The sequence below is a fragment of the Bactrocera neohumeralis genome, chromosome 4 (genome assembly GCF_024586455.1).
Source record: "Bactrocera neohumeralis isolate Rockhampton chromosome 4, APGP_CSIRO_Bneo_wtdbg2-racon-allhic-juicebox.fasta_v2, whole genome shotgun sequence".
In the NCBI taxonomy this organism is placed as follows: domain Eukaryota; kingdom Metazoa; phylum Arthropoda; class Insecta; order Diptera; family Tephritidae; genus Bactrocera; species Bactrocera neohumeralis.
Window position 1 is genome coordinate 4,095,333 of NC_065921.1, and position 25,062 is coordinate 4,120,394.

A 25,062-nucleotide genomic window follows, 5' to 3' on the forward strand; every position below is an offset into this window, starting at 1 on the left:
GTAAAAAAATTATAATATAAAGTTAGAAACCAAGCAGACACATACTCAGCAGCGCACTCGGCGCGCTCACAATGTGCCACAAGTGTCTCGTGAAGTAAGTAAACATGCTTACTTAGGGCAAATTAGACGACAATCATTCGGCCCAACACTGTTGCAAACTGTTGCAAATACAATTGAGTTGGCTCACAATTCGTTAATAACCTCATTAAAGGTCTTAATGACCTGGCAAATCCGTCAGCCGCAGACAAATTAAAGCATAACACGTGAGTGGGAAGCCAGCCGGTCGGAGGCGCTCTGAGCGCACACACAAATATGCTGGCATATAATATGGTGTGAGTGTGTATGATTGGGCGCCTTAAGTGGCAGCGCAAGATGCTGAGTGCGATTGTGCCGGCTGAAGCTTGCTTCAAACTGTCAAAAAGCATTTAAACTGACAGCTGATGCCTAAAGTAGGTACCAGACTCACACACATACACATACATGCATATTGAGCACATTAGAACTTTGGCTGCTCGATGCTTTGCTGGTATAAGTCCAGACACCCATGCACCGCTTTAGTTGAGTGAGTAGTGGCAAAAGCCAAGGGAGGGAATTGGAGGCAAGAGAGAGAAATTGAGGGCGCAAAACATATATATCTTGAATTGAAAGGATTTGATTTGAAAAAATTAAGTTACTGACTCCTGCCCTAGTCAAAATATGGGGTAGGCGAAAAAGTCTTTTCGTATTTATTACCAAACTTAAATTTTTTTTAAATTTATACTAATAATTAAATAAACAAATACGTACCATTTTGGTCGATCACTTTTCGCCAATTTTCCGCTAGAGACATTATTCCATCAGTGTAAATCGAAAATTCGAAATTTCCAGAACGGAAGCGAGCGCACCATTGTTGTGCTACACGAACTGATCTCTCCGTAAACATCACAAATTTCATTGGCTTGCGTGTTATTCTTCTCTTTTTCATATAAAAATTTCAAAATATTGCGAATTTCTTCATTATTTTCACTCATTTTTGAACAGCTGTAACTTTTTTCCAACTTTCCCAGATTTAATTTTTTTTTTAAATGAAGCTTAAAATCTCACCTTTCCAACTCTATATAGTATGACATAATGTATTTGGTAGCACTGGAGATATACGACTCCAACGACATCTATTGAAAAAATACGAAAAGACTTTTTCGACTACTCAATATTTTTGAAGAAGGCATTTATTTAACAAACTTTCCTACATAAACATTTCACTTTTATGAAAAAAGAAAGTTTTCTCTTATTAATAATTCTTCTATAAAGCGCTCCAAACCCATCTAGAGTCTTATCCATATTACTCTCGTTTAAACTATTGTATATGTTCGTCCATTAACACCAAATAACCAGATTGAAGCTTCCCCTGTGTTCCCAGAAATCCAACGGATATTGGAGTTAAAAAAAAGAAAATATATATACATACACACAATAAGATATAAATGAAAACATATATACACATACATATTTGGCTCGTTAAGTGGCCGCGCGCATCGACATCATTAAGATTGAGATAAATGCATGTTTTCGGAGCGATTGATGCGGCATTAAATTGAGCGGCAATAAGAACATTAATGAATTTGTAAATATAAGCGTGACATGGACATTGGAATCTGACGCCTACCGGACAACAACAAAGCCTAAGTACACCTAATTCGAACGCTGGAAATGCTTTGCTACAAAAGAAATAAAAGCACCAAAGAATCGGACTAAAGAGTGTAGAAAATCCTTGTCATGATTGACATTTTGTGGCTGATTGCGCGGCTCATTGCATTGTGGCAACATACATACATACATGCGGGCAACATTGCCTTTTAATAGCAACAATGGGCCGCTCATAAGTCATCAGGCAGCTGAAATCGCGGGGATCCCACAAAACAGACAAAACGGAGTTCAGAGCTCTTGAACGGCAACCAAAAATTTCAAGTGCATTGATCTCGAGCGCGTCGGGATATTTGTACTTCGCGGCTAATAATCAAAATTTATACGCACCCCCAGGTGGGCTGTTGTACAAATTAACTACTGCTACTGCTGTGCTTTCATAGCTGCTAATTAACAAATTTGTGAAGAAGGAAAAATAAACGGCTGCTGAAATTAGTTAATCAACGAATTGTTTGGAAAATTATACAATTTCTATAATTTTAATTTTTTTCTCAAAAAATCACGCACAATAGGTGTAGCGAAAATTTTGGTAGCTCAACTGGAACTTTAACCCAGTTACGCGGGGTTAAGCACTCGACTCGGCAGACAATCAAACATCTCAATCCAACTACAATTCTTAATATTTCACGGCACCTCAAACAGCTTGCCTATTGTGGCTCTCCTCTCTTCGTCAACCCGTCAGCCATTAGTTTAAGACAATAACAGTTAACAGCGAGCGCGCGGCGTTCAACGTTTGCCCGTTTCGCGGCACCATCGTGTGGCTGTGACTAATTGGTGGAAGCCCACACTGATCGCAAAACAATTACCACCACACGATTGACTGGCTCAATTAACGCCGCGCGTCGCTGCCTTTGCACGAGTCGAAGAAAGTCGGTGAAATAATTTGTTAGATTTCATTGTGAGCGTGCTACAAAATTAATGGAGTAATCGACAGCTCAATTTGTGGTGTTGGAACCACTGAGTTCTTTACTTAATGCAGTCTTTCGTTTTGGCAATTAAAAGCGTCATTTATTAGAAATCAAGGCATATGTGTGTCCGTGTAGGTAAATATGGCTGAGAATGGGCGAAAAGTGAAAATATATACATAAAGAAAGAAGAAATAACGGTATTTAATAAAAACTCTTTAAGAAACCAAGTTTTTGTCGAAAAAACATATTTCAACAAATCCTTCAGCCATGCGGAGGAGGTTCAAAACTTTCATGGATTTCCATTAATAAATCGTGCAAAACATTATTTTCTTGTGAGCCTTTCCAGTGCACCTCATTAACGTCAATCATTCTCTCCTAGTTTGTGTGGTAATACATTAACGCCCACGCTAATTATGATCCACCAAATAACTCTCTAATCACTTCTAATGCTACATTGTCCTATCGAAGCAATATAATCAATCTACAGCGATCATCTCACTTGATCCACATAACACAACAAATAATGCACTTCAATCGCTCGCCAACATTAGCTTCGTTAATTCCCGCTATTTATTTGGGCACACAAACAAATGCCACAAAACAATCGTTAAAATGTCTTACAAATTGACGTTAATCGCGTCAAAATGATGACTCGGCATTTGTCCGCCGGCGACGGGAAAGACAACTGCTCTGCAACTTCAATTAGACGATTACTTGCAACATGTGGCAACAGCTCTCTGCAATTAGGGCAACACTGCAACAGCAACTATCGCCTACACACATCTTATTTCTCGTTGTAGATGAGACCGGAATCGCGTCTTGTTTAAAGTATTATCTTCTCATATTTCTTATAGTTTTTTGTTTTTGCTTTTATTATGGTCTTTTCAAAGGAAGCGTTTCTGAGTAAATGCCGATCGGCGCTCTTAATTGAAATGCTATTAGGGAGTATTACGAAATGTCATGGTTGTCATGTTGCGGACGGAAGACACGAGTTCGGTCACTTAGATGAGTCGGTCAGCGAAGGAATGACTTTGACATTTGATATTAATATTTATTTTTGTCTGCCATCGGTTATATGCCTGGCGAGAGATAAACGTTTTCTTTACTAAAAGGTTTCACTGAGAGCAAAGGAAGTCATAACCTAGATTAATTTAAATTATCAAATAGGACTGGAGAGACAAGAAAAAAATGAAACAAAAAATATATTTGTGTTTTTTAACACAATTCTTTTTATCGCCTTCAAAATAGACTTATTTTGAGCTAATGGTAGCAATTATGCCAAGGTTTAATCAAAGTCACTGTCATGCCATTATCATGGTGAAAAGTCCAAGAGGTTGAAGAGGTGGACTAAGAACTGCCTGAGCGTTCTGTTTCGAGGTGAAAAAATCTAAATTCAGAAGAATTAAGCAGGGTGTTCCGCAGTGTGGTGTTCTCACACCGTTACTGTTTAACTTCTACACCAGAGGGAATTTCTATACGCTGATGATTGCTCTCCGACCTTTCTAGGTTCCTCGCCGCACGGAACCAAATATTCTCCGCCATAAATTCTACAGCGACCATATTCACAAACTGGTCGAAGGAGTACAGACTTGACTTTAATGTTGCAGTCAATGACGTAAAATTCCGACTGTCAATAACCTTAAAATTTTAGGTGTGACAGTGAAACGCAGACGAGGAAGCTACAGGCATATCAGACACTGCACTCTATTACGGAATGCCTCCTGATGTCTCCTATCGAACATCTGCATATTCCCAGTTAAGGAGCATAATTAAGTCCTCTCCAAGCGGTTTCTGCTGAAGTTTTTTCGTAGAAATCATCCCTGCAGTCAATCGCTTGTAGCGGAACCGCGGAGCATCAAGAGCTCCTTCCTCAACTACGTCGACGACATAAGACAATACGCCGATCAGATTTCGGACGCAACTAACTTCAGACATGCACTGACTGCCATTCAAAGTGGAACCATAAGCACCCTCAGTAGTGAATGGCGTACTTGGATCAAGCCACCATCCATTGCAGACGAAGAGCTGGAGTCACCGCGAAAAACGAGATTGACCCTTGCGCAGCTTCGTTCTGGATACTGTTGCAGGTTAAACTTCTTTTTATTCCGAATAGTAATAATAAAATATATGTCCAGCATGCAACAAGTCTCCGCATGACTCTAACCACCTCTTTGCATGCTCAGCTAACCCAAGACATCTGACATCCTCGTTTGGCTCATTTTTGAAGAGCCATTCGCAAGATTGTTGGATAGCTTCGACGTCATATTCATAAACCCACGTTTCGATCCAGCAATAATTTTTGTCAAGCATCTCGTTGATGACCTCTATTCCACGTAGCTTTTGCAAAAGATTCACATCTTTTGTCACTAGTCTAGCACTGACACTTGCCAAAACCAAAACGTTTTGAGTCGACCATGTTTTAGTGAATCGGTGCGAACGCCGTTCAAACGGTTCAGTTTGAGTCAGTTTGTTCAGACGATATTTTGGTCTCCATACTAGGCTCCTTCTTCCTACACTTTCTCGATGTCATCATACCTAGCGAAAGTGATTCGTTAAATAAGACTCACCAAAACAAGTTCGCGATATTTTCGGTAAACGCTCTTTGTACTCATAAATGTAAAATAGATCATCCCAACCGGTAAGAAAAAAATTGACTGACTTCGTTTTCGCCTGGACCAGTGCAGTCTGGTGTTTTATTAAATTTTGTTTCATGATAATTTTCGGCAGCTTGAAAATAACTCTCTCAGTAACTTTTACGACGGGAAAACAAATGTCTATGAAATTTTCGTAAACTCAATTAAACGGCCATCAACGAGGCCGACTTTCGCGATTTTGGCGAATGCTTGAGGCGATTAATTACATTTCATGTCAGCAATTAACTTAAATAACAAGTCGAAATGAAAGGTTTTCAACTTAAATGAGCAAATCGTGTGCGTGTGTAAGTGAGCGCTTCACTGACTATAGAGAAAAGAAAGTCACTTTGGAGAGAGTGTGGAAATCAATCAAAGAATTAATTTACATTTCAACTCAAATTACGGCGTTACAAGCCTGCATTCCAACCACTAATATTCGTGTGCGGGTTTGTGATCGGAAGCAGCAATCTATAATCGCCCCGACTCCGCGCCGGAGCAAAACCGCACCGAAAATTGCATTAAAACACATCAAAATGCAATTACTCAACACAACGTAATTATACATTTTTCAAAACACTAATTGGACTCACCGAACGCTAACCAAATGGGCACAGCACACTCTGAGCCTCACACACACACGGCACTCTCTTTGCTCAATCCGCTCGTTACACATATCGTTTGCCTCGGCGCATTTTAATACAATAAGTAGTTCCACGGAAAAATAAATCCATTTTCAAATCGTTGAAGTTACAATATTTCGCCGACTAGTAAACCGTCAATGGGCGATACCGTTAGCAAATAAAGTGGTGGTAGTGGTGGCAACTCACTACCTTTCCTCCACATATCATTAACGCCACGGCACCCACACTCACGATAACGCCACTCTCTCGCCTCGTTGACTAACTAGGAGACCCTTTGGCCGCGCTGCAGCAGCTAATGACTTCCTCGCATGTCACAGGATATTTTCCCTCGGCAAATACCGAAGGAGCGATTGTTCGAGCGAACCGTGCTTCAAACCACTCTGCGACACATGTCTATGTATGTGAGACTCTTTGGTATTTCTGGTTAGCGGACGCGGTGCTTCTGGGTGAGCATTTAAAATAATGCCGTGTGGCTGAAACAAACGGCATTTAAGAATTTTTATTGCGGCACATTGTAAATATGACGCGACTAATTGAATGCCGTTTATTGCCATGCTCCGGTATGAATATGTGTGAAGCAACTGTATTTGTATGCGCTTGCATGTACGCCTGCTTTTAACCGTCTACCAAGCGACTGGTTAATCGCCTGGGTGGCAATACTGATATATGACTTTTTCAACGACTGGTTTGCTCGGTTGCTCAGTCGCTGATTCCGTTACATGTTTACTTAAATACCAAGTATATATATGTACCATATATACACATATATATGTATATATGTAAGCACTTATATACATATGTAGTTGTTGCGCAACATATGATTAGCGGGTTGGTCAAAAGTTACACACATCAGAGGGTAGATGGTCGGTGGAAAGTGTGGCAAGTAGTCAGGCAATATGGATCTTGAAATGGGATATCTGTGGGAAATGTCCAATTAAAACGTAATTACCAGTTTTACGCTGACTGCTCAGACAAATTGAAATTCGAAGTTATACAAGTGATTAACCTGGTTCACTAATGCGCTTTGAGTAATGGCCGATATTATGAGAAACTTAAATCAATGACGTATGTAGAGGTTATTCGTGCTGTTAGTAACATGTGGGAATGTATATTTTAAGTTAAGGATTCTCTTATCAAGAGAGTGAACTGTTTTTCTGTAAATCGAGTTTCCGTCAAGCTGAGAGAGGATGAAGCGCTTTAACTTTAACTGAAATCATTCGACTAAAATATGTCTCTTCTTCTTCTCCTTCTGGCAATGAGCATAGTACGGTGTTCTATTGTCTGCCAATTAGTCAGTGACCCGTTAGCACTCTTATTAGAGGTCCTATGTCATTTCTTTAAAGTCCTCTCTCGACGAACATGGAGCTAACTTTATAAGTCCCTCATCATTCCCGTCCTACTTTATGGTGAAGCGGCATAGACAATGGCAAACATCTGATGAGTCGACGTTACGAGTTTTCGAGAGAAGGCTCCTGCGAAAGATTTATGGCCACGACGAACATCGCATTTGATGGAGCGATGAGCTGTATGAGATATACGACGACATTGACATAGTTCAGCGAATTTAGCGACAGCGGCTGCGCTGGCTAGGCCATGTCGTGCCATGTGGGCGAAAACACTTCAGCTCTGAGAGTTCTCTTGAAAAGGAGGACTTCTACGCCGTTGGAAAGGCCAGCCGGAGAACGACCTGGCTATACTGGAAATCCCAATTGGCGCCAAACAGCGAAAACTACGGAAACTGAATTGTTATAGTAACTTGTGCTGTCCATATCCCATTCATGCCACGTTTGCCTACTGGTTAAGCAAGATAGGGATTGACTTCAGCGAGACTCAGCTATATTTATTACATGATGCAGCTTGACCATAAAATAGTAGGTCAGAATCACTAAGAGATCGAACTAAAAATTTTTATTGAAAGTTGTTATTATAAAAGGTCCCTCGGACTGCTCTAACTAGACACTTTTATATAAACTAAGACTCCATAAGAACATCAAATTGGCCAACACATGAAGTCACTATGCTGATATAAGTACTAAAGTCCATTCACAGAAAATCTGCAGCTTTTAAGTAATTTGCCAAAAAAAATTAAGTCAACTCAATCACTCATGCACTTATAACTTCTCATCCACAGCTAATGATGACGCCACCGATTTGCGCTGCAACATGTCGCTGGCGCATCTGCGCAATATGGACAATCACATGGCCTCAATGCTGCAACAGTCCACACACAATAAACACGGCGCATTCCCCAACATGCAGTCGCCGCCCGCGCACCACCATCAACATGCTGCCGCCTTGCATTTAGGCACACCGCCACCGCCACAACACCACACCGGTCCACATCACCCGCACCACCAACCGCTCAACTATCACAATGCAATGATGAGCTTTCCGCATCAAAACATTAACAACGCCGCTGGTGGCGCCAACAGTCATTTAAACTATCCACCACTCGAGTCCGGCAGCACCGACTCGGGCAGCACACGCACCAGTCCGTCCATGAGCAGCGGTGATTATCTCAATTCGATGCATCAAATGGTCGAAGCAAGCCACTTACAAGCGGCACTGCATCACCATCATCACCCCTCGCACCCGCATCATAACTCACCGAACGCCGGCGCACCGCCTCCGCCGCCGCCGCCATCACATTACAGTCACCAACAGCATTTGGCCGCATTGGCAGCACACGCCCAGGCACAAGCGCAGGCACACGCGCAACAAGAGCAAAAATTCGAAAAATTCGCCAAATCATCGTCGTCGGAACCGACATTGGCTAATCAGTCGACCGCCGCCGCCGCTTCGTATTTCAGTCTCGCCAATGGCTCCAGTGCACTTTGCGGCGGCAGCGGTGGCGCTGTGACAGTCGGCGGCAACGCACTCGCCAACAATCATCACAATCTGCTCGATTACGATGAGCGTTCCATGTCTTCGCTCTCGGCCAGCGGTGAGATCGACGCAGGCGATGAGGACGACATGAAGGACGGACAGGGCGATATGTCGGGCACAATTGATGTTACATCGCCGCAGTCGCCCGCAGCTCTATCAGCTTCGCCGTCATCGAATTATAACAATGTCGGTGCGTCGGCTGCTTCACTGCAATTTGGTGGATTAAAACGCAAATCCTCCGTTTCCTACTGTGATGACTTGGATGGCGGCGAGGCGAATGAGTCGAAATTAGCCAACGGAAATGCTTTAGAAAATTATGCAATGAAGAGCTTCGAGGGCATACGTGCGCGCACTTTCGAAGAGGTGCAGCAGCAGTCATTAAATGGCAATTGTAATGCGTTGGAACAGCAGCAGCAGCAACAACAGCAACAGCAGCAACAACTACAACAGCAACAGTTTCAGCAGCGTCACATGGACGATTATCGCTTGATCGGCGGCAGCGGGTCCGGCGGCGATGGTCCGGATCGGCTGAATGACGCCGATAGCGTGGTGAATGGCAGCTGTGCATCCAGCGAAGACTTGAATCAGACTAACTCCAGCGAGCAAGGCGAAAAGATAACTTCCGGCAGCGACGATGAAGGTATTAACAATTCTATAGTTATTATTTGTCTGCGCTTTTGGTGCCACCAAATTAAATTGTTATTAAGTTCGTAAAGTATTTTCGCAAAATTATTTGCCTGTTTAAGCGCAGCCAACGCTAACCATGAATCCTTCAGTAATAAAGAAAAACCTTATTGATCGTATGCACTCATGTACTATAATATAGTAAAATAGCTTCCTAATTTAAGCTCCGTGCTCTTCGAAGAGATTTTAGTGAGCAACAGCTATCGTGACTCTAAATATAATTTTTTAACTTACCCTGCTTTAAAAACTTGTAATAAATTATTTTTATTCAATTCTCCAGCTCAAGATGACAATTGTTCCAAGAAGAAACACCGCCGGAATCGCACAACATTCACAACATATCAACTCCACGAACTGGAACGAGCTTTTGAGAAGTCGCACTATCCGGATGTGTACTCACGCGAGGAATTAGCTATGAAAGTCAATTTGCCCGAAGTCAGAGTGCAGGTGAGCTACAATTTATTGGGAAAGGGTTAAGAATGACTGCTAAATTTGATGCCGAAATTTTGCCATTTTTTTTTTTGATAGTCAGGGTTGGAGCATCCCTCTAAGTTTTTGTATATAAAATCAGTAATTAAAATTGGTATTAATCTTCTTCTTGATTTGTGTATTAACTTCCTCATATCACGATTTATTGCCAATATAGTTTCGCACCCAATCTAAATAAGCCAAAGGGTGGTTCTTTAATCAAGCAGGTTTCTTCATACCCAAATTCAGGTTTACAGATATCTCGAGCTTGGTTCTGGATAAGATCGCAGCCGATGTATTACCAATGAAAAGTACAAAGGCGATTCGAAGATCTCATCATTACTGCAGAAATTCTGAAATGTTGATGAGAGTATTTGTTTTTAAGATAACACAGGGTTAATGTCGAGATTTACTATTATATGGATCCTATTAAGGGGTTACATTGGTTTCCTCGGTTAAAAATCAGTCTTTTTCCAACAATTTTTTTCTCATATAAAAAATTAAATATTTTATCATCTATAGTGAAAAAATAAGTGTTTTAGTTCAAACATTAACTTAGAACTTGGACGAAGGAAAAAAACTGAAAATTGGATTTTTGGCAGACATTCATAAAAACGCCTTCGTCAAAGTCTTTAAGAATTATATCTCTAAGATCTATGTCAAATTTCATGAAGATCGGTTGAGTAGTCGAGAAATCTTGCCAACCAACTTTAAAAGCACATTTTCAAGAAAAACACGTTTAAAGACGGCGCACTTAGCCTAGTCTCGAACGCACAAGCTCTCAAGGCTGTATCTTCGAAGCTATTTCTCGGATCAAAAATTTAGGACAATATTGTAGAGGTGTTCTAGAGTTTAATAAAACAACAAAACATAGTTCGATTTTTTGATGCAGTACTAGTGACTCTCCACATTGCTGAAGAAATTCTGAAATAGTGATGTAAATTTTTTTTTCAATAAAACAGGGTTAAAGTGGAGAGTTACTATTATACGGTTCCTAAAGAATATTTGAAATACATTACTTTTATCGATTATTTCAATTTCCGAATATGTATTATATATTACCTTGTGAATTCATATATATTCCCAAACAGTTCGTAAGTGTAAACCTTAGCCAAATATTTCGTACGCAGTCTCACTTCGTAGGAAATTGGTTAATTTCCGTTCGTAATTCATTTTAACCAAATACAAATATCGAGGCTACATGAAGAACGTGAATATAGATATTTACATATGTATATATATGAGCCATGCTTATCCAATTAAGTTTTTTGACAGTGATTTATGGAACTTAAAAGCTTTGTAAAAAGTTTGTGGTTAAAAAGACAAGTCCCGTTAAATGTAAATATAGTGCTGGCTGAGCAATAACTACTGTTTTCCCCAAAATGCAAATATCCACAATACATACAAACATACAGCCAAATAAAATAGCAAGTTAGTGCGAATAACGGTAAAAAATATGCTATTCTTATTTAAAATTTATGTCTCAATCGCTTAAGACAGCCAAGCGATTGCAGAAGGAGCGCTTGCAGCCAGAGTCGCGGGGAGACCCACAAATTAGGAGTTAAGTTATAACCTCACCTCGGTGTGCAAATAACTCCGTAACCCCGTAACTCATAAGAAGCGCCAACTTTTAAGCAAGACAAATATGGGCAATGAGCATACCGAAACCATGTCGTCGGCGCGATGAACTTGTTTGCGCTTGCCGGCAATTGTGGTAACGTCTACGGTGTCGCCTTCGTTGGTGGTAAATTGCGACAGAGCCTCATAAATTCCATAGTGTAGAGTGCAACATAAAAAACACGCACGAAAGGCATTTGCCATATATTTATGTCTCTCATTTTTTTGGGGAAAACAAATAATATCACAAACAAATAATGCTTGTATGTGCATATGTGTGTTCGTCTACGAAAAAGAATGCCAAACGGAACTTGCGTGGAAACCCCTCACAGCCCAATAAATGTAACCATGCAAGAAGTTCATAAGCCGAAGACGAGTCCTCAGGTTGAATGGCAGCATTGGGAAAGTTTGTTATTGGAAATATTTTGATTTTGATTAAATTATGGTCTTTCTTAACCAGCAGCTTTGACACGATGAAGTTTGAAGACAAATTATATAAGGAAAAATATGCTTAAAGTGGTTAAACGATAGTGAAATATATAAATATGTTTGAGAATTTGCTTTTCTAAGATATCTTAAACTAGTTGAAGTCGAGGAATTGTCTTTTAGAACGTTAGATATCAGCATTCCCCCTTAACAATTATTGGAGTTACCAAAGTAAATAAGAGATCCTTGCCATAAGTACACCTTTTTCCGTTTAAAAAAAAAACAATTCAGATTCCGACTGATATGTGACGATAATACAGTAAGTCTCCTGAATTTAAAAAGTTTTAAGGCTTAGCCTCCTTTACCTGGAAATAAGATGAATCATCGGCATTGTTCAAACTAAGACGAAATTATCAAAACATCAAATAATCAAAAAAACAAAAACGGTGGTTCCTAGTTGACAAGATTCCAACTCTCGTATAATCTACAACAAACATATTAAAGAAATTCTTCATTAGCAAAGATGTAATTATTGGATTGACCTTTGCCAAAGAAAAAACTCACAAAAAGGCGTAGACTTCAAAAATAATTTTAATATCTTATTTTGAATACTCAAAATTAAAATTTTCTAAAATCTTAGGCAGGCACGATAGAGAGATGTAGAATAAGGATTTTTATCAAATTTCAAGGGAATCAGTTATGTAGAAATCGAAGCTGTTTCGAGAATAGTCGTTTAAAATTTTACATTAACGTCCAGTTACCACGGCAATAAAGCAGCCATAATTTCGAAAAAAATGTGAAAAAATAAAAAATTTCGAAAAATTTTTAGGGAGATATTTTTGACAATCTCAACTATCGAGTTTTGTAAAAAAAACGCTTTTTTCAAATTACTAGACTAAAATACCCTTTAACTAATATCTGCGCCACTGCCACACCATTGCTATGCGACTTGATCTCATAAAATGCTGAATGACTCGTCATCGAACATTTTATCATCAAATCTTTTTTGTAGCTGGCGTGCTTTCGCTATTATTTTGAGGTTAGTCGAAAGCTGAAAGCAAACCCAAAAGTAAGTAGTGCATATATCTGACCATTAAACCATGTCAGGAGATTAAATATTGACTGGATCTACTACGTATCTGTCAATGCTTGGTGGTCTAACCTTTTAGATTAGCCGCAGAGTTGCTTAGACTATCCTAGCAGTACACGAAATATCTTTATCTTTCAATAATTTTTTTGCTCTCAAGTAACAGACTTTAATTTTATTATTTAATAAAAATGATAAGGTTCCCATGGGAAAATTTTCGAAACATGGAAAATCGTTCTCGGCAAGAGAAAATGAAAGAAAACAGAAAAAGACTTTTTGAGAATCACAACCATTTCGTCGCATAATGTTTCATTAAAATATTTCAATTAAAAATTGTATCCAATAAATAAATATTCTTAGAAAAAAAAATTCTACTGAATTCAATTTGTTTATAATATATTTTAAAACCATCGCCTCAGGACATTTTTTGAAACATTTGTATGTACACACGAATTATTTATTTCCGTTATAGTTTTTATATTAATCGAAAAGGCCTTAGGACCGCCGCCAGCAACCCCGCGCAGAGACTATCAAATTTCGTGATTTGACAAATCATTTTTATTGACTAAACATTACACCAGCAACAACCACAGGACGTAAATAAAAATTGTCACCACACCAACACAACGCGCTGCAATAAAAATGTCGTCTCACTTTGCTCGCTCAAAGTTGCGCGCCCCACACACGCTCAGTTCATGCCACACAAAGTGGCAAACAGCCACAGACAAACACGGTTGAGTCGCGTATATATAAACATACGTATACAGCACGTAAGTTGGTGAATTTTCAGCCACTTTGCACCCCACACTTCTTATGAGTGCGAGCACCTTTCTCCTCGCCGGCGCAAACGCCGAAGTCAAAGCAAACGCTAAATTACTGTGGCTGTAAGACAGAATCGTAGAATGGAATTGCAATGATATAACTGCGTTTGGGGTTCGTGACAAGTGGGAGGGGCGCTTGGCGCTTGTCGGTCGTAAAAGGGGTTCGCCGCGCTGCAAATTGTGACTGCGAGCATTTTTCGTCGTGAATTGAAATTTCATTTGAAATTTCATCACGTGCACAATTGGTTTATCAGCAGTTATAGATGGCGCTTTATGGCGTTCGGCCCCTATGTGTCACTTTGTCAAATTGACACGAATTCAAATTGTGTCAAATACCAAGATGCGCCGCCGCTCAACCCTTCCCAGTACCACAAGGGAGCGGGTTGCAGCCCAGGCCCTCCCTGCTTTGTTTGGGCAAACTTGTAAAATACTCAAATCATTTTGCGGTTAAATGGAGGGCAACAACATGCGAGCATTTGCGGAGCCTAGCAGCGACCGGCAGTGTGGAAGTGGGGGGGCTTGTGGTGGGCCGAGGCAACGGAAGCGGTCTCGTGTCGTTTAGGTATTTTGCTTGCATTTGCCTGGTTAAATTGCTTCGGTTTAGTGGTTTGTGGGCTCACATTGCTGGTTTAGATGGAAATTTGTTTTGATTAAGTTTCGTTTTGCCTCTGCCCTCCCCAGCCGAGCTGCTGCCCTCGTTATGCATCGCTCACTTCCTTTTTTCGAAATCAAATGGAAAACTTTTATGTGCTTACAATAATATTCGTTTCGTTTTCGTTTTCGAAATCACATTCACATTTTCATATATTTGCTTCAAAGTTTATTGGAATCGTTCTTGTTGCTCTTTCTCTCGTTGTTGCTATTGTTGTTGTTGGCTTATAACTATTTGCATTTATTTATTTATTTGGTTGCAATTGAGTGCGGCTGATTGTCGTTCCGTTAGTTGGTTTATTCGCTCCGTAATAGAATTGTTAAATGTTAGTTTAAAAAGTTTGATTGGGTTTTTTGTTGCGGTAAATTGCATTTCAATGAGTTGTTAGTATCCTTTTGCCTTTTCACATTGACAATAGTTTGTAATCTAAATTTAAATGGCCACATTTTATGTGTCATTGTAAGAATTCCGAGAATGTTAATATATTTCCTTTAACATGCATTCGCATACATACATATATGTATGTATATATGTATTAATGAAATCGCTATAATATAGCATTGATATATTATCTCATACCTTGTGAGATGTTTGGAAGATACTCTAAGGGATCTGTCGGGATATCGTCCTACAATAACTAAGACCCTTAGAATGGTTAAAGCAATTAAACTGGAGAAGCTTTATGTTAGTGTAAGTAATATATGTACAAGTTGAGGAGGAGAGATATGATTTCATAGCTATCTTCGATTCGCCAAACGAGAGTAGAGAGTATTAACTAGAACAATGCTAAGACGCATTCGCAATTGTGCTGCGATTCTTTCTTTGATGGAGTCAAGGTTGGTAACTTCTAAATTTCGGATCTTACGTTTTCGATAAAAAAATATAGCTTTTATACGCTTACCCTGACGGTAACGGCGGAGATCCTATAAAAAATATATATGTATAAAAGATCAACAAGATGTTCAGTGGCCATCTATCTGCCTATTGATAACCAGTCCCTCAGTTTTTGCTTAAATCAGAATTTTTGCACACGTACTTTTCTAGCAGCATTAGCAGACTAGTACTTTCCAAGTATCAGCTTATTTCACGGCATATAGCATATAGTTGTCTCACAAACTGACCGATCTAGCTCAAGTCTTTGTAAGGGAAAATTTTTGATTTGACAAGATATCTTCACAAAATTGCCATAGATCATTATGCAAGACATAAGAGGGAGCATTTATGAATCTTATTCTTTCTCTCTCATTGAATTTATATTTTAGGCCATTCTGTACCTTGATGATCAAATTTGACCCGGACTGGTTCATTTAAACTGTGGCCGAATTGATAAAATTTTTTCCCTCGATTGGTACAACGTGTTACTTGTATAAGTCAATCAGTGTATGTTTGATAGATGTTTTTTCACCACGTGAAAAGTTTCTCTGGCAATTTTTGCTGGGAAAAAATTTAATAACATGTTTACTAGAAATTTTGTGCTTAAAAGTGTTTTGGGGAGTCTTTATCACGAATTCACGTTTGGCATGAAGTAATCAGTGAATATCGTGAATTCATCGCATAATTTCATCAGGTGAGTCGCCCAGTCACCTGTGTCTTATGGATCTGCTAAACAGATTTTGGTTGTTTTATTTGTTTTCGTCCAGTTGAGCAAGAAATGATAAGACTTTTGAATTTAAATTTCATTTCATAAAATTCATTCATCGAAATATTTTTTTCGATTTTAGTACAGTTTAGGTTGAAGTACATAATGTGCATTCGGCGATTTTTACGATGAGTGAACAAAGACATTTCATTAAATTTTGTGTGCGAAATCATATTTCTATTGCCTAAATGTTCAAAATGTTGGAGAAGACCATGGGTGATAATTATTTGTCGAGAGCGAGTGTTTTTTACTGGTACAAATTATTCAAAGGGTCGAGAACGCTTTGACGATGAAGCAAGTACAGGACGGCCATCAACATCCCCTGATGATCAATCCCTCAAAAACATAAAGAAATTTGTGCTTGAGAATGGACAATCAGAGATCCTACTGGTATTGTTGTAATATCGGAAGGATCATTCGGGCTTATAAAAAGTGGTTCCGAAATCACTTAATTTCAATCAAGCGACCACCAGGATGTCGTGAAACGTATTATTACTGGCGTTGAGTCTTGTGATCTATGCTTACGACCCGGAAACAGACGATCAATCGGCCGAAAAACACACATAGCAGGTAAAAAATTAGACTTATATTGACAGTTTTCTAGGATTATCGAGGTGTGGTGCTAGGCGCATTGAAGTCTATACCAGAAATTGACTTCAGCAACTGTTTCTAGGATTGGAAAACGTCGGCACAAGTGTATTGGGGCCAAGTGGGACAACTTTGACGGTGACGACATAGATTTTGAAGAATAAAATAAGAATAAGAATATTATGAACAAAGTCTTAGTATTTTTGCTTATAGTAGTATAAGAGAGCCCAGTTTAACAGTACTTTAAGTTCTCTTTGAAATACAGACAATACAATTGTTATAACTATTTCGAATCTATATTGTAAATTTATGCAGATTACCTCTTCCCAAAGCTTGTATAAATAATTCCAGCTCCTACACTTAACACAAACTTTTATATGTATGTATATGCATATGTGTATGTGTGTATGTCTCAGCAGTTATGGAAAATTATTCAATGAGTATAGAATTACAAAAATTTGCTTATCGCAATCTTTACGATTGCTTTTGTTGATTTCTAAATGCGGCGGATATAAAATTTCGACAAACACAGGTAACGCTAACGGGAAAAATTGGACAAATCACAATAATTTATTGGTATGTAAATGAGAGCACAAAATGGTGATCGCTGAATGGGTATTAGGAAAAATAAAAGTCAAATCGAGTAATAAATGTTGGCATGAGATTGACATGTACGAGTGCACTTTGAGCCACAAACGCACACACTTGCACGCCGATATGCATGCACACACCTTAACGTATGTATATGTACGTATGTATGAACACACGAGCTAATTTATTGTGGAATGAATATGTGAAATTGGCTGCGCTGGCGTGACATGTGCAACACGCCACACATTATGTACCGAAGTATATATGTATATGTATACACTCACATGTTTGTGTGTATTTTAGTTGGTAGCCCAAATATTGCGCCGCCACCAACAACAATAACTCCAGAAGGCAATCAATATAACAACGCAAAGGACAACCGAAAAACAACAAAATGAAATCGAATCAGCAAACAAATAAAAAAACTCCAATAAAGCGAACGAAATAAAAAATAAATAAATATACGAATAAATAAAAATAACAATAACGGCACGAGAAATTGTATAAAATAGCGAAAAGCAATAGCGAATGCAATAAAAATCCATTTTATTTGTTAGTGAAATGCCATTTTTATTTGTTTTCGGCATTTTAACGAGATGGATACCTGAGCGAGCGCCCAACAAAAACCAGCCAGAAGACTTGCGTATGTACATATGAGACTATATACATACATATTTATATGATATATATGGGCAAGGACTGCATCCTTGAACAAAATTGATTGCCAGTCTGCATGTGAGTGTGTGTGTCTGCGGATTGTGGGACATTGAAGGTGACGTATGTATGTGCTGGCGGTTTAGGCGCTTCAGCGTCTTACCACCTTCTATCAACTAAATACATACATACATACATACATACATACCAACCATATATTCATCTTTTTTTTATGAAGTAAGCATATTTGTGGCGGCTCATTGGCAAAGTGGGCGGCACACAAATTTTATTTGACAGTTTTATGCTCTGATTAAATCATTTTGCTTAGCACTGTAATTGATAGTTCCTGTGCGGTTATTGGTTGCCATTACTTTGCTTTATATTTATTCGCAATAAAATGTGCTTCTGCAAACAAAGTTAAGAAAATTTGTTCAACATTAATTTATCATTACACACGCACAACTAAACCCCAGGTCACATGTGAAATGGAAATAGACAAGCGTTGTCTTATTTTTTCTTACTTTAGATCGCTTTTGTGAGTATTCATTTATTAAACATTTCGTAAATTGCACTTTGCGGTAACAACCTGTGACAGGCGGACGCCTGCGGTCATATACTGACATAGGTACATATAAGTAGATTTATATAATGAAAATCTAAAAATTAGTTTCGTTTTAATTTGTTTGGCTTTGGATACTTTGCGCCTACTTCTTCATTCCAGTTCTGAGTTTCCAAAAATCAATTTTGTTTGCTACGGAGCCATGAATGTATTTGTAAATGTTGGTTCGGAAAAGTCTTTTCGTATTTCTAATCAAATTTCAACTTATTTTTTATTTTTTTGTGTTTATAATGAACTTGAATGAGCCAAATATGTATCATTTTGGTGGACCACTTTTTGCCATTTTTCCGCTAGAGACATTATTCCAGCAATGCAAAACTTTTCTGGTTTCTCGGCGAAAAACTGCGACAAGTAATTTCCACAGGCTTCTCTTGAAGCCAACTTTACTTTATTAAGGGAGTTCTGCATTAACCGAAATAAATGATAGTCCTATGGTGCAAGGTCAGGGCTATATTATGGATACATCAAAACTTCCCAGCCAAGCTTTTCCAGTTTTTGTCGAGTAATCAAATATGTGTGTGGTCCAGCGTTGTCCTGATGGAAGACGAAGCCCTTTCTGTCGATCAGTTCTGGCCGTTTTTTTCGATTGCTTGCTTCAATCTCATCAGTGGTTGACAGTAAAATGTAGAATCAATCGTTCGATCAGACTAAAGCAGTTCATTGTGGATGATGCGTTTGAAATCCAACCAAACACTCAGCATAACCTTTCAAGGCGTCAATCCGGGCTTTGTGACCATTTGTTGAGCTTCACCACCATGATCCTTTCGCACACTATTATCGTGTTTGATCCACTTTTCGTCGCCTGCTACCGTTCGCTTCAGAAATGGTTCGATTTCATTTCGTTTCAGCAAAGAATCGCAGATGTTAATTCGGTCAATTAAATATATTAAACATTGAGCTTCTTTTTGTAGCCAGCCGTTTGGTCACGAATGTTAAGTTCCTTAGCGATGTCATGGTTGCTTATGTGACGGTCCTTTTGTCAAAAACTAAAATTTTAAAGTATTTCTATCATTTACGGTAGTCATCTAAGGTATTAATATTTTGTTTTTTTTTTTTTGGTTTTTGTATTCAACCTATTTTTAAGCTGAAAATTCTTGCTCACCGTTAAATTTCTTTTTTCAGTGTTCAGTACTTTTCAAAATGAAACTCCGATTACTAAAGTATATAAAATCAAGAATTGTACATTTTCTTATATATTTATTAAATAATAGGCTTTCTTAGAAACAAATCTCCTAGCAAACTAAAATCATTAAACTATAAATCTCCGTATATATTTAATTCTACGTGTCTAGGAACCTATTTTTCCGTTTAAAAAAGTACCAAACGCAAAAAAAACTTTATGAGACTTGTGAAAACCCCATATCTATTATGTTTTTTTTTGTATTCCTCAATAATCACTCTAATGTACATACATACATATGAACACTCACTTGTGCACAACTGACTTCCGCTTTCACAAAACGCTCGCATCGAATGCGCTGCTTTCTATTCAACACTTTCTAACGCGATTCGATGCAGTCAATCAATCTTTTGTTGCGGCCTTTTGGTTTTGTATTAATTAACTGTAATTATCTAGTTTTTCCAATGCGTTAAGCTTTAATTAACCCTTTTCTTCAAACAATTGAAAGCATAAAACAAAGCACACACACATACTACATTTATGACACACATTTGGCGGCAAATAGCTTTCTTGCAACACAACATGCTGTCGAACTCCCACATTAACTGTCTGTGGCTAATTCGGCGTGTGATTGCATCCTTAAAGAGCTCCAAACCAACTCCGTGCAACCGAAGTTTAGCTGTGACAGTCCGCTTCAAGAGGAAGTACACTTGTCCACCCCTTTCCTTTTTGCTTGTCCTTCTATTATTTATTACGTGCAATTTTCTTTTTTGCTATTCATCTCAATCAGCGCAAATTCTCTTTCACTTTCCTCGTGAAGCAATCGGTTCGGAGTTCATTTTTTCCATTGCCACGTTTTTACTCGCACTCATTTTCACCATTCGGCTTCAGATGGCGTCGTAAAAAAGTTTCATTTGTTATATGCTTGTCATCTGTGGCTGAACTATTTATTTTTCTGCATCACCCTCTCGGCATCCTTGAGTTCTCACCACGACAACGCAAGTGTTTATGGTCACACCATAAAATGATTGGGTTATCTTTAGCTGAGGCTAGTAACAAAAAAACTCTGCTCTACGTTCCGGTCAATTATGACCGAAAGACACTTCGAAAACGTCAGTCAGCCAAATCCGTTGCTTAATATGAAAATTAATGCTTTAGGCTCGCTATAGAAGCAATTGGTGATTAATTTTACTCCGAGCGAGATAGAGAACTTCAAACCATCTCTCAGCAAGAGCTGAGTTTTGTAATCGAGACTTTTATCTAGCAAATATTTTAAAATATAATAAAAAATATGAAAATTTCTATACTTTATATAGTACAGTTAGAATTTTTATTTCATATATGTAATCCACCAATAAATAATATTTTTAACTTCTAGCTTGCCTAATATGACCACAAGCCAACAATTCCCTTGGGTATGCTCAGCTAAAAGGTCTCCTGCTAAAGCATTTACAAGAACAACAGTAATCATTCTTACCGAAATGTGTTCGTATGATTCCCGTGAGGCACGGACCAAGTTTTCCTAACAATATGTTCTATTAACTGAATTACTTAATGGGGAGACGGACAGATCGCCGCAAATGGTGTGATGAAATTGGTCATAAATAGCCACTTGATGATTCAATCAACACAATGAAAGCGATAATTTGGAATTCTAGTGGGAAACTCGTATCCACTGATTAGAAAATGAAATCAGTTGAGTGCATGAAGTGGTCGTGTGAGAACATAATTGCCGAGCGTGGTGGAGATTAGTTATTCAAAATCAATTTGGTTAATGACTTCAGGGTATTGGTACGACATTTTGTGCGGTATAAATGATTTGTTTAGTTAAACAATGTAGAAATTATAAAATTATTTTGTTGAGTAATAGAATTAAAATAATATATTGGGCGCTCGGCTAATAAACGGAATCTCACATTGTTCTTGAAGTGATATGATTCTTTTTGGCTCTTTCGTTGAAGTTTTCTGTATAACTTCTCAAGATTTGGTAGTTGAATATAAAACATTGAAATCCGTTCATATAATTTTCCCTTCCAAGTATACTCGTATGGTAGATAGTCTGCACAAACCTTAAGCAGGGTTTTTCGTTTTTTGAGGTTATTTCCTTACTATTTTATTTGTTGGTCTTTAACTATTTAATTCAAATGCATAGCGAAGATTAGACCGACTTTATTATTGCCATTCGAAAGTTTTGATCTAAAATACCGTTTAAGGGGTTACATGGGTTTTCTCAGGTAAAAAAATAGCTTTTTTAGCAAATTTTTTCTCATATAAACAATTAAATGTTTTATTAGAATTGTTTATTCTTACCAACGTACACTATTAAGAAAGAAATTCTGAAATTTTTGGAAAAAAATATTTTATAAACTCAGCCATTGCAAAGCCATATCCGATGACCCCTCGGAAAAAGGATGTGCTCGCATTGGCAGTCTAGCTCCTCACAGGATCATCTAAAGTGAAAAATACGTGTTTTAGTTAAAACTTTAGCTTAGAACGTGGACGAAGGAAAAAAAAGCAGAAAATTGGATTTTTGACAGACATTAAAAAAAATTTAAATTTCAGTGAAAATTACGTGACATTTTTTTCAAATAGTTGTAATCGAAAAAAATTCTTTAAGAATTGTATCTCAAATATGTGTAAAATTTCATGAAGATCAGTTGAGGTAGTTCTCGAGAAATTTCGCCAACCGACTTCAAAAACAAAGTTTCGAGGAAAACGCGTTCCGAAGTCGAACAACCAGGTTCACACCACTCTTTAGCCTCTTGTTTTGATTCAGGATCATGGTGATTGACCCAGGTCTCATCCATAGTGATGAATCAATGCACAAAATCAATTTTATCATTTTTAAAACGCTTCAAAAGTAGCTGATAACGTCGCATTCGAATGTGTTTTTGTTCCATTGTTAGCGAATGCGGCACCCATTGTGCACACAGTTTTCTAAAACCCAAAATTTCACTTAAAATATGGTTCATACTGCCTAATGTGATGTGTAGAGCATCTACTAAATCTCTTTCCGTCAATCGACGATTGTCGTCTTCAAGGCTTGTACGACCACGTTTAAATACCGCCACCCATCTTTCTAGTGTTCTATTTTTAGGTGAATAATCATTAAACACTTCTAACATTCATTCGTGAATTTCTTTTGATGCCACACCATCCAAAAATATGAGTTTTATCACTGCACGTTATTCAATTTTTTCCATTATAAAAAAATTATGTGACACGGTGACACTAAATGACTTGTAAACAAAGAATGAAATGACAGATTGAAATGAAACTTCACATACGTTCATATGAAGATAAAACATAAAATATGGCCAGTAGCAACGCCCTCTCTTATCGAACTTATTGAACAACCTGATATATCAGTGATACAAACTGAATAATCAAAATTAAGCTCTGCTATGAAATCTTTTGTATTTGTAAATGAAATTATAGAGATCGTTAAAAAACATGGGGAGAATTTTGGAAAGGTTTCTTAACTATTCTTTCATAAAATTTTTAATATTAAGGACTTCATGCGTCTACGAAATATATAATAATCAGGTTAGATTAAGTTACAGCAAAATTTTTTCAGATGACTAAAACACCTTCAGCTGGATTTCATAGCTGGTATATCATCCAAGACAGTCAATTCGGAAAACTAAACAAAGTTTCAAAGTATTTAATCAGCAGAGCGGTTTCTGAAGTGAGAGTCTCTCTATAATTTTTGTAATCTAAAAAAGTATTAAATTTATATATGGTTCTCTTTTACGAGGACGTTATTAACAAACCGAAAATCACATCGATACTCTCCCTAATGAAATACAACTCTAAATCTAATTAAATCTGTGCAATCAATCACGTGTCTACACCATGTAAATTCTTCAGCTAAGCGCATGTGTACCTAACTAACGGTTTCAAATTTCACCTGAGCCTGTTCCGCCTTCTTCATCATCTGCTTCGATGCCAGACAAGCTGTTCCTTAACACATGCATACATGCAAGTGTACATATGTATATATGTACTTAAACACATATATAATAATATTCTTACAGCAAAGGCAGACAATAATAATAATAAATAATGCGCATACAAACAAAAATCTCAATAATCGAACTGTCAATTTAAATCAATCCAAGCTTAAGTTGTCAAAAATCGAACAGGAAAATACAAAGCTTGGGAATATCGGTGACTGGTCATGCACATACATGCATACTTTCAATTAAAGGTAAAATAATTTTACATTTACAGAAATATATGTAAGCCAATGTGTGTGTATGCGTATGTGCAGCAGATTTTCTGAGAATGTTTGCGTGCATTTATGGAAAATGTCACTGCAACAAGAATATTTTTACAAATCTGCTTGTTATTAAACATTTGTTGTGACACAGAGCGAAAGGATGACTGTAACGAAGAATAGTTGTTGTTGTTGTTGTTGCGCATAGTGCGCACGCACTAATTATGACAAGCAAAGCCGATTACGGCACCGATCGGAGTATTTTGAGTGGAGCTAAATGGCTAAGCGGGTTATAAAAACAACAACAACAAGCGCAATTAAGGAGCGCGAGGAAGCCGACAGAAATGAGCGGGCAGCCAAAATGTAAATTTTATGGCAACTTTGACGCATTAGCTTAATTATTATATGGCATTACATACTACGTATGCATTTAGGTACAGTATTCGACGCAGAGGGCCTCATAAAAGCTAAATCGTGTCTGCGCCTCACACCGCTAGGCTTACATTTCCGCTTTCAATTAATTTCTCCCGAAACTTTTCCGCATTTCTTTGCCGCCATGCGTTTGGCGAACAAATATTTTTATCGTTTTGAATAATTTCTGAAAGCTGCCAATATCCACGCACACACACACACACAATAGCTTGCCTAATGGAGCGCTTGGCTGTTATTAGCGGCGAAATTGTCGTGTGCCGCGAGAATTATGATGTGCTAATTAATCACTTCCCAATTTTCGGTGACTTAATTTAGCCAAGCATTACTCAAAGGCCAACTTTAGCACACGCTTAGACTAGAACTAGCTATAAAATGCTCATAAATCATAAAAAACTAACAACTTCTATGTGTGACTTGTGTATCTGTATATACATACATACATATGTAAGTTGGTGCGTGCCCCATGAATTTTCCGCTTTGCACGCAAAATAATTAAAACATCAACTAAAACGTCAAAACAGGATGGAATTTTAATTTATGCTGCAGCCCCTTCTCCCACCTTGTCCGCCTGTGCACCAACTACTCGCCCGTGCGATGGCAATGCGAATGAGGACGTGAGTGAGGTGAAGCATTTGGAAGTATACACACAATGTTGCACTAACTCATTTTGTCATAACAAATTATGCATAATCAG

At 38.1% G+C, this 25,062-nt stretch overlaps 1 protein-coding gene across 1 annotated transcript in view; it reads left to right on the plus strand.

Moving 5' to 3' along the window:
* LOC126756073 (retinal homeobox protein Rx) overlaps positions 1–25,062 on the plus strand; it is a 60,356-nt gene that overhangs the window by 11,999 nt on the left and 23,295 nt on the right. Inside the window, exons 3-4 of the mRNA XM_050468897.1 lie at positions 7,997–9,391; positions 9,716–9,882. Of these exons, the coding sequence (XP_050324854.1) occupies positions 7,997–9,391; positions 9,716–9,882 (1,562 nt within the window). The remainder of the gene's footprint in view (positions 1–7,996; positions 9,392–9,715; positions 9,883–25,062) is intronic.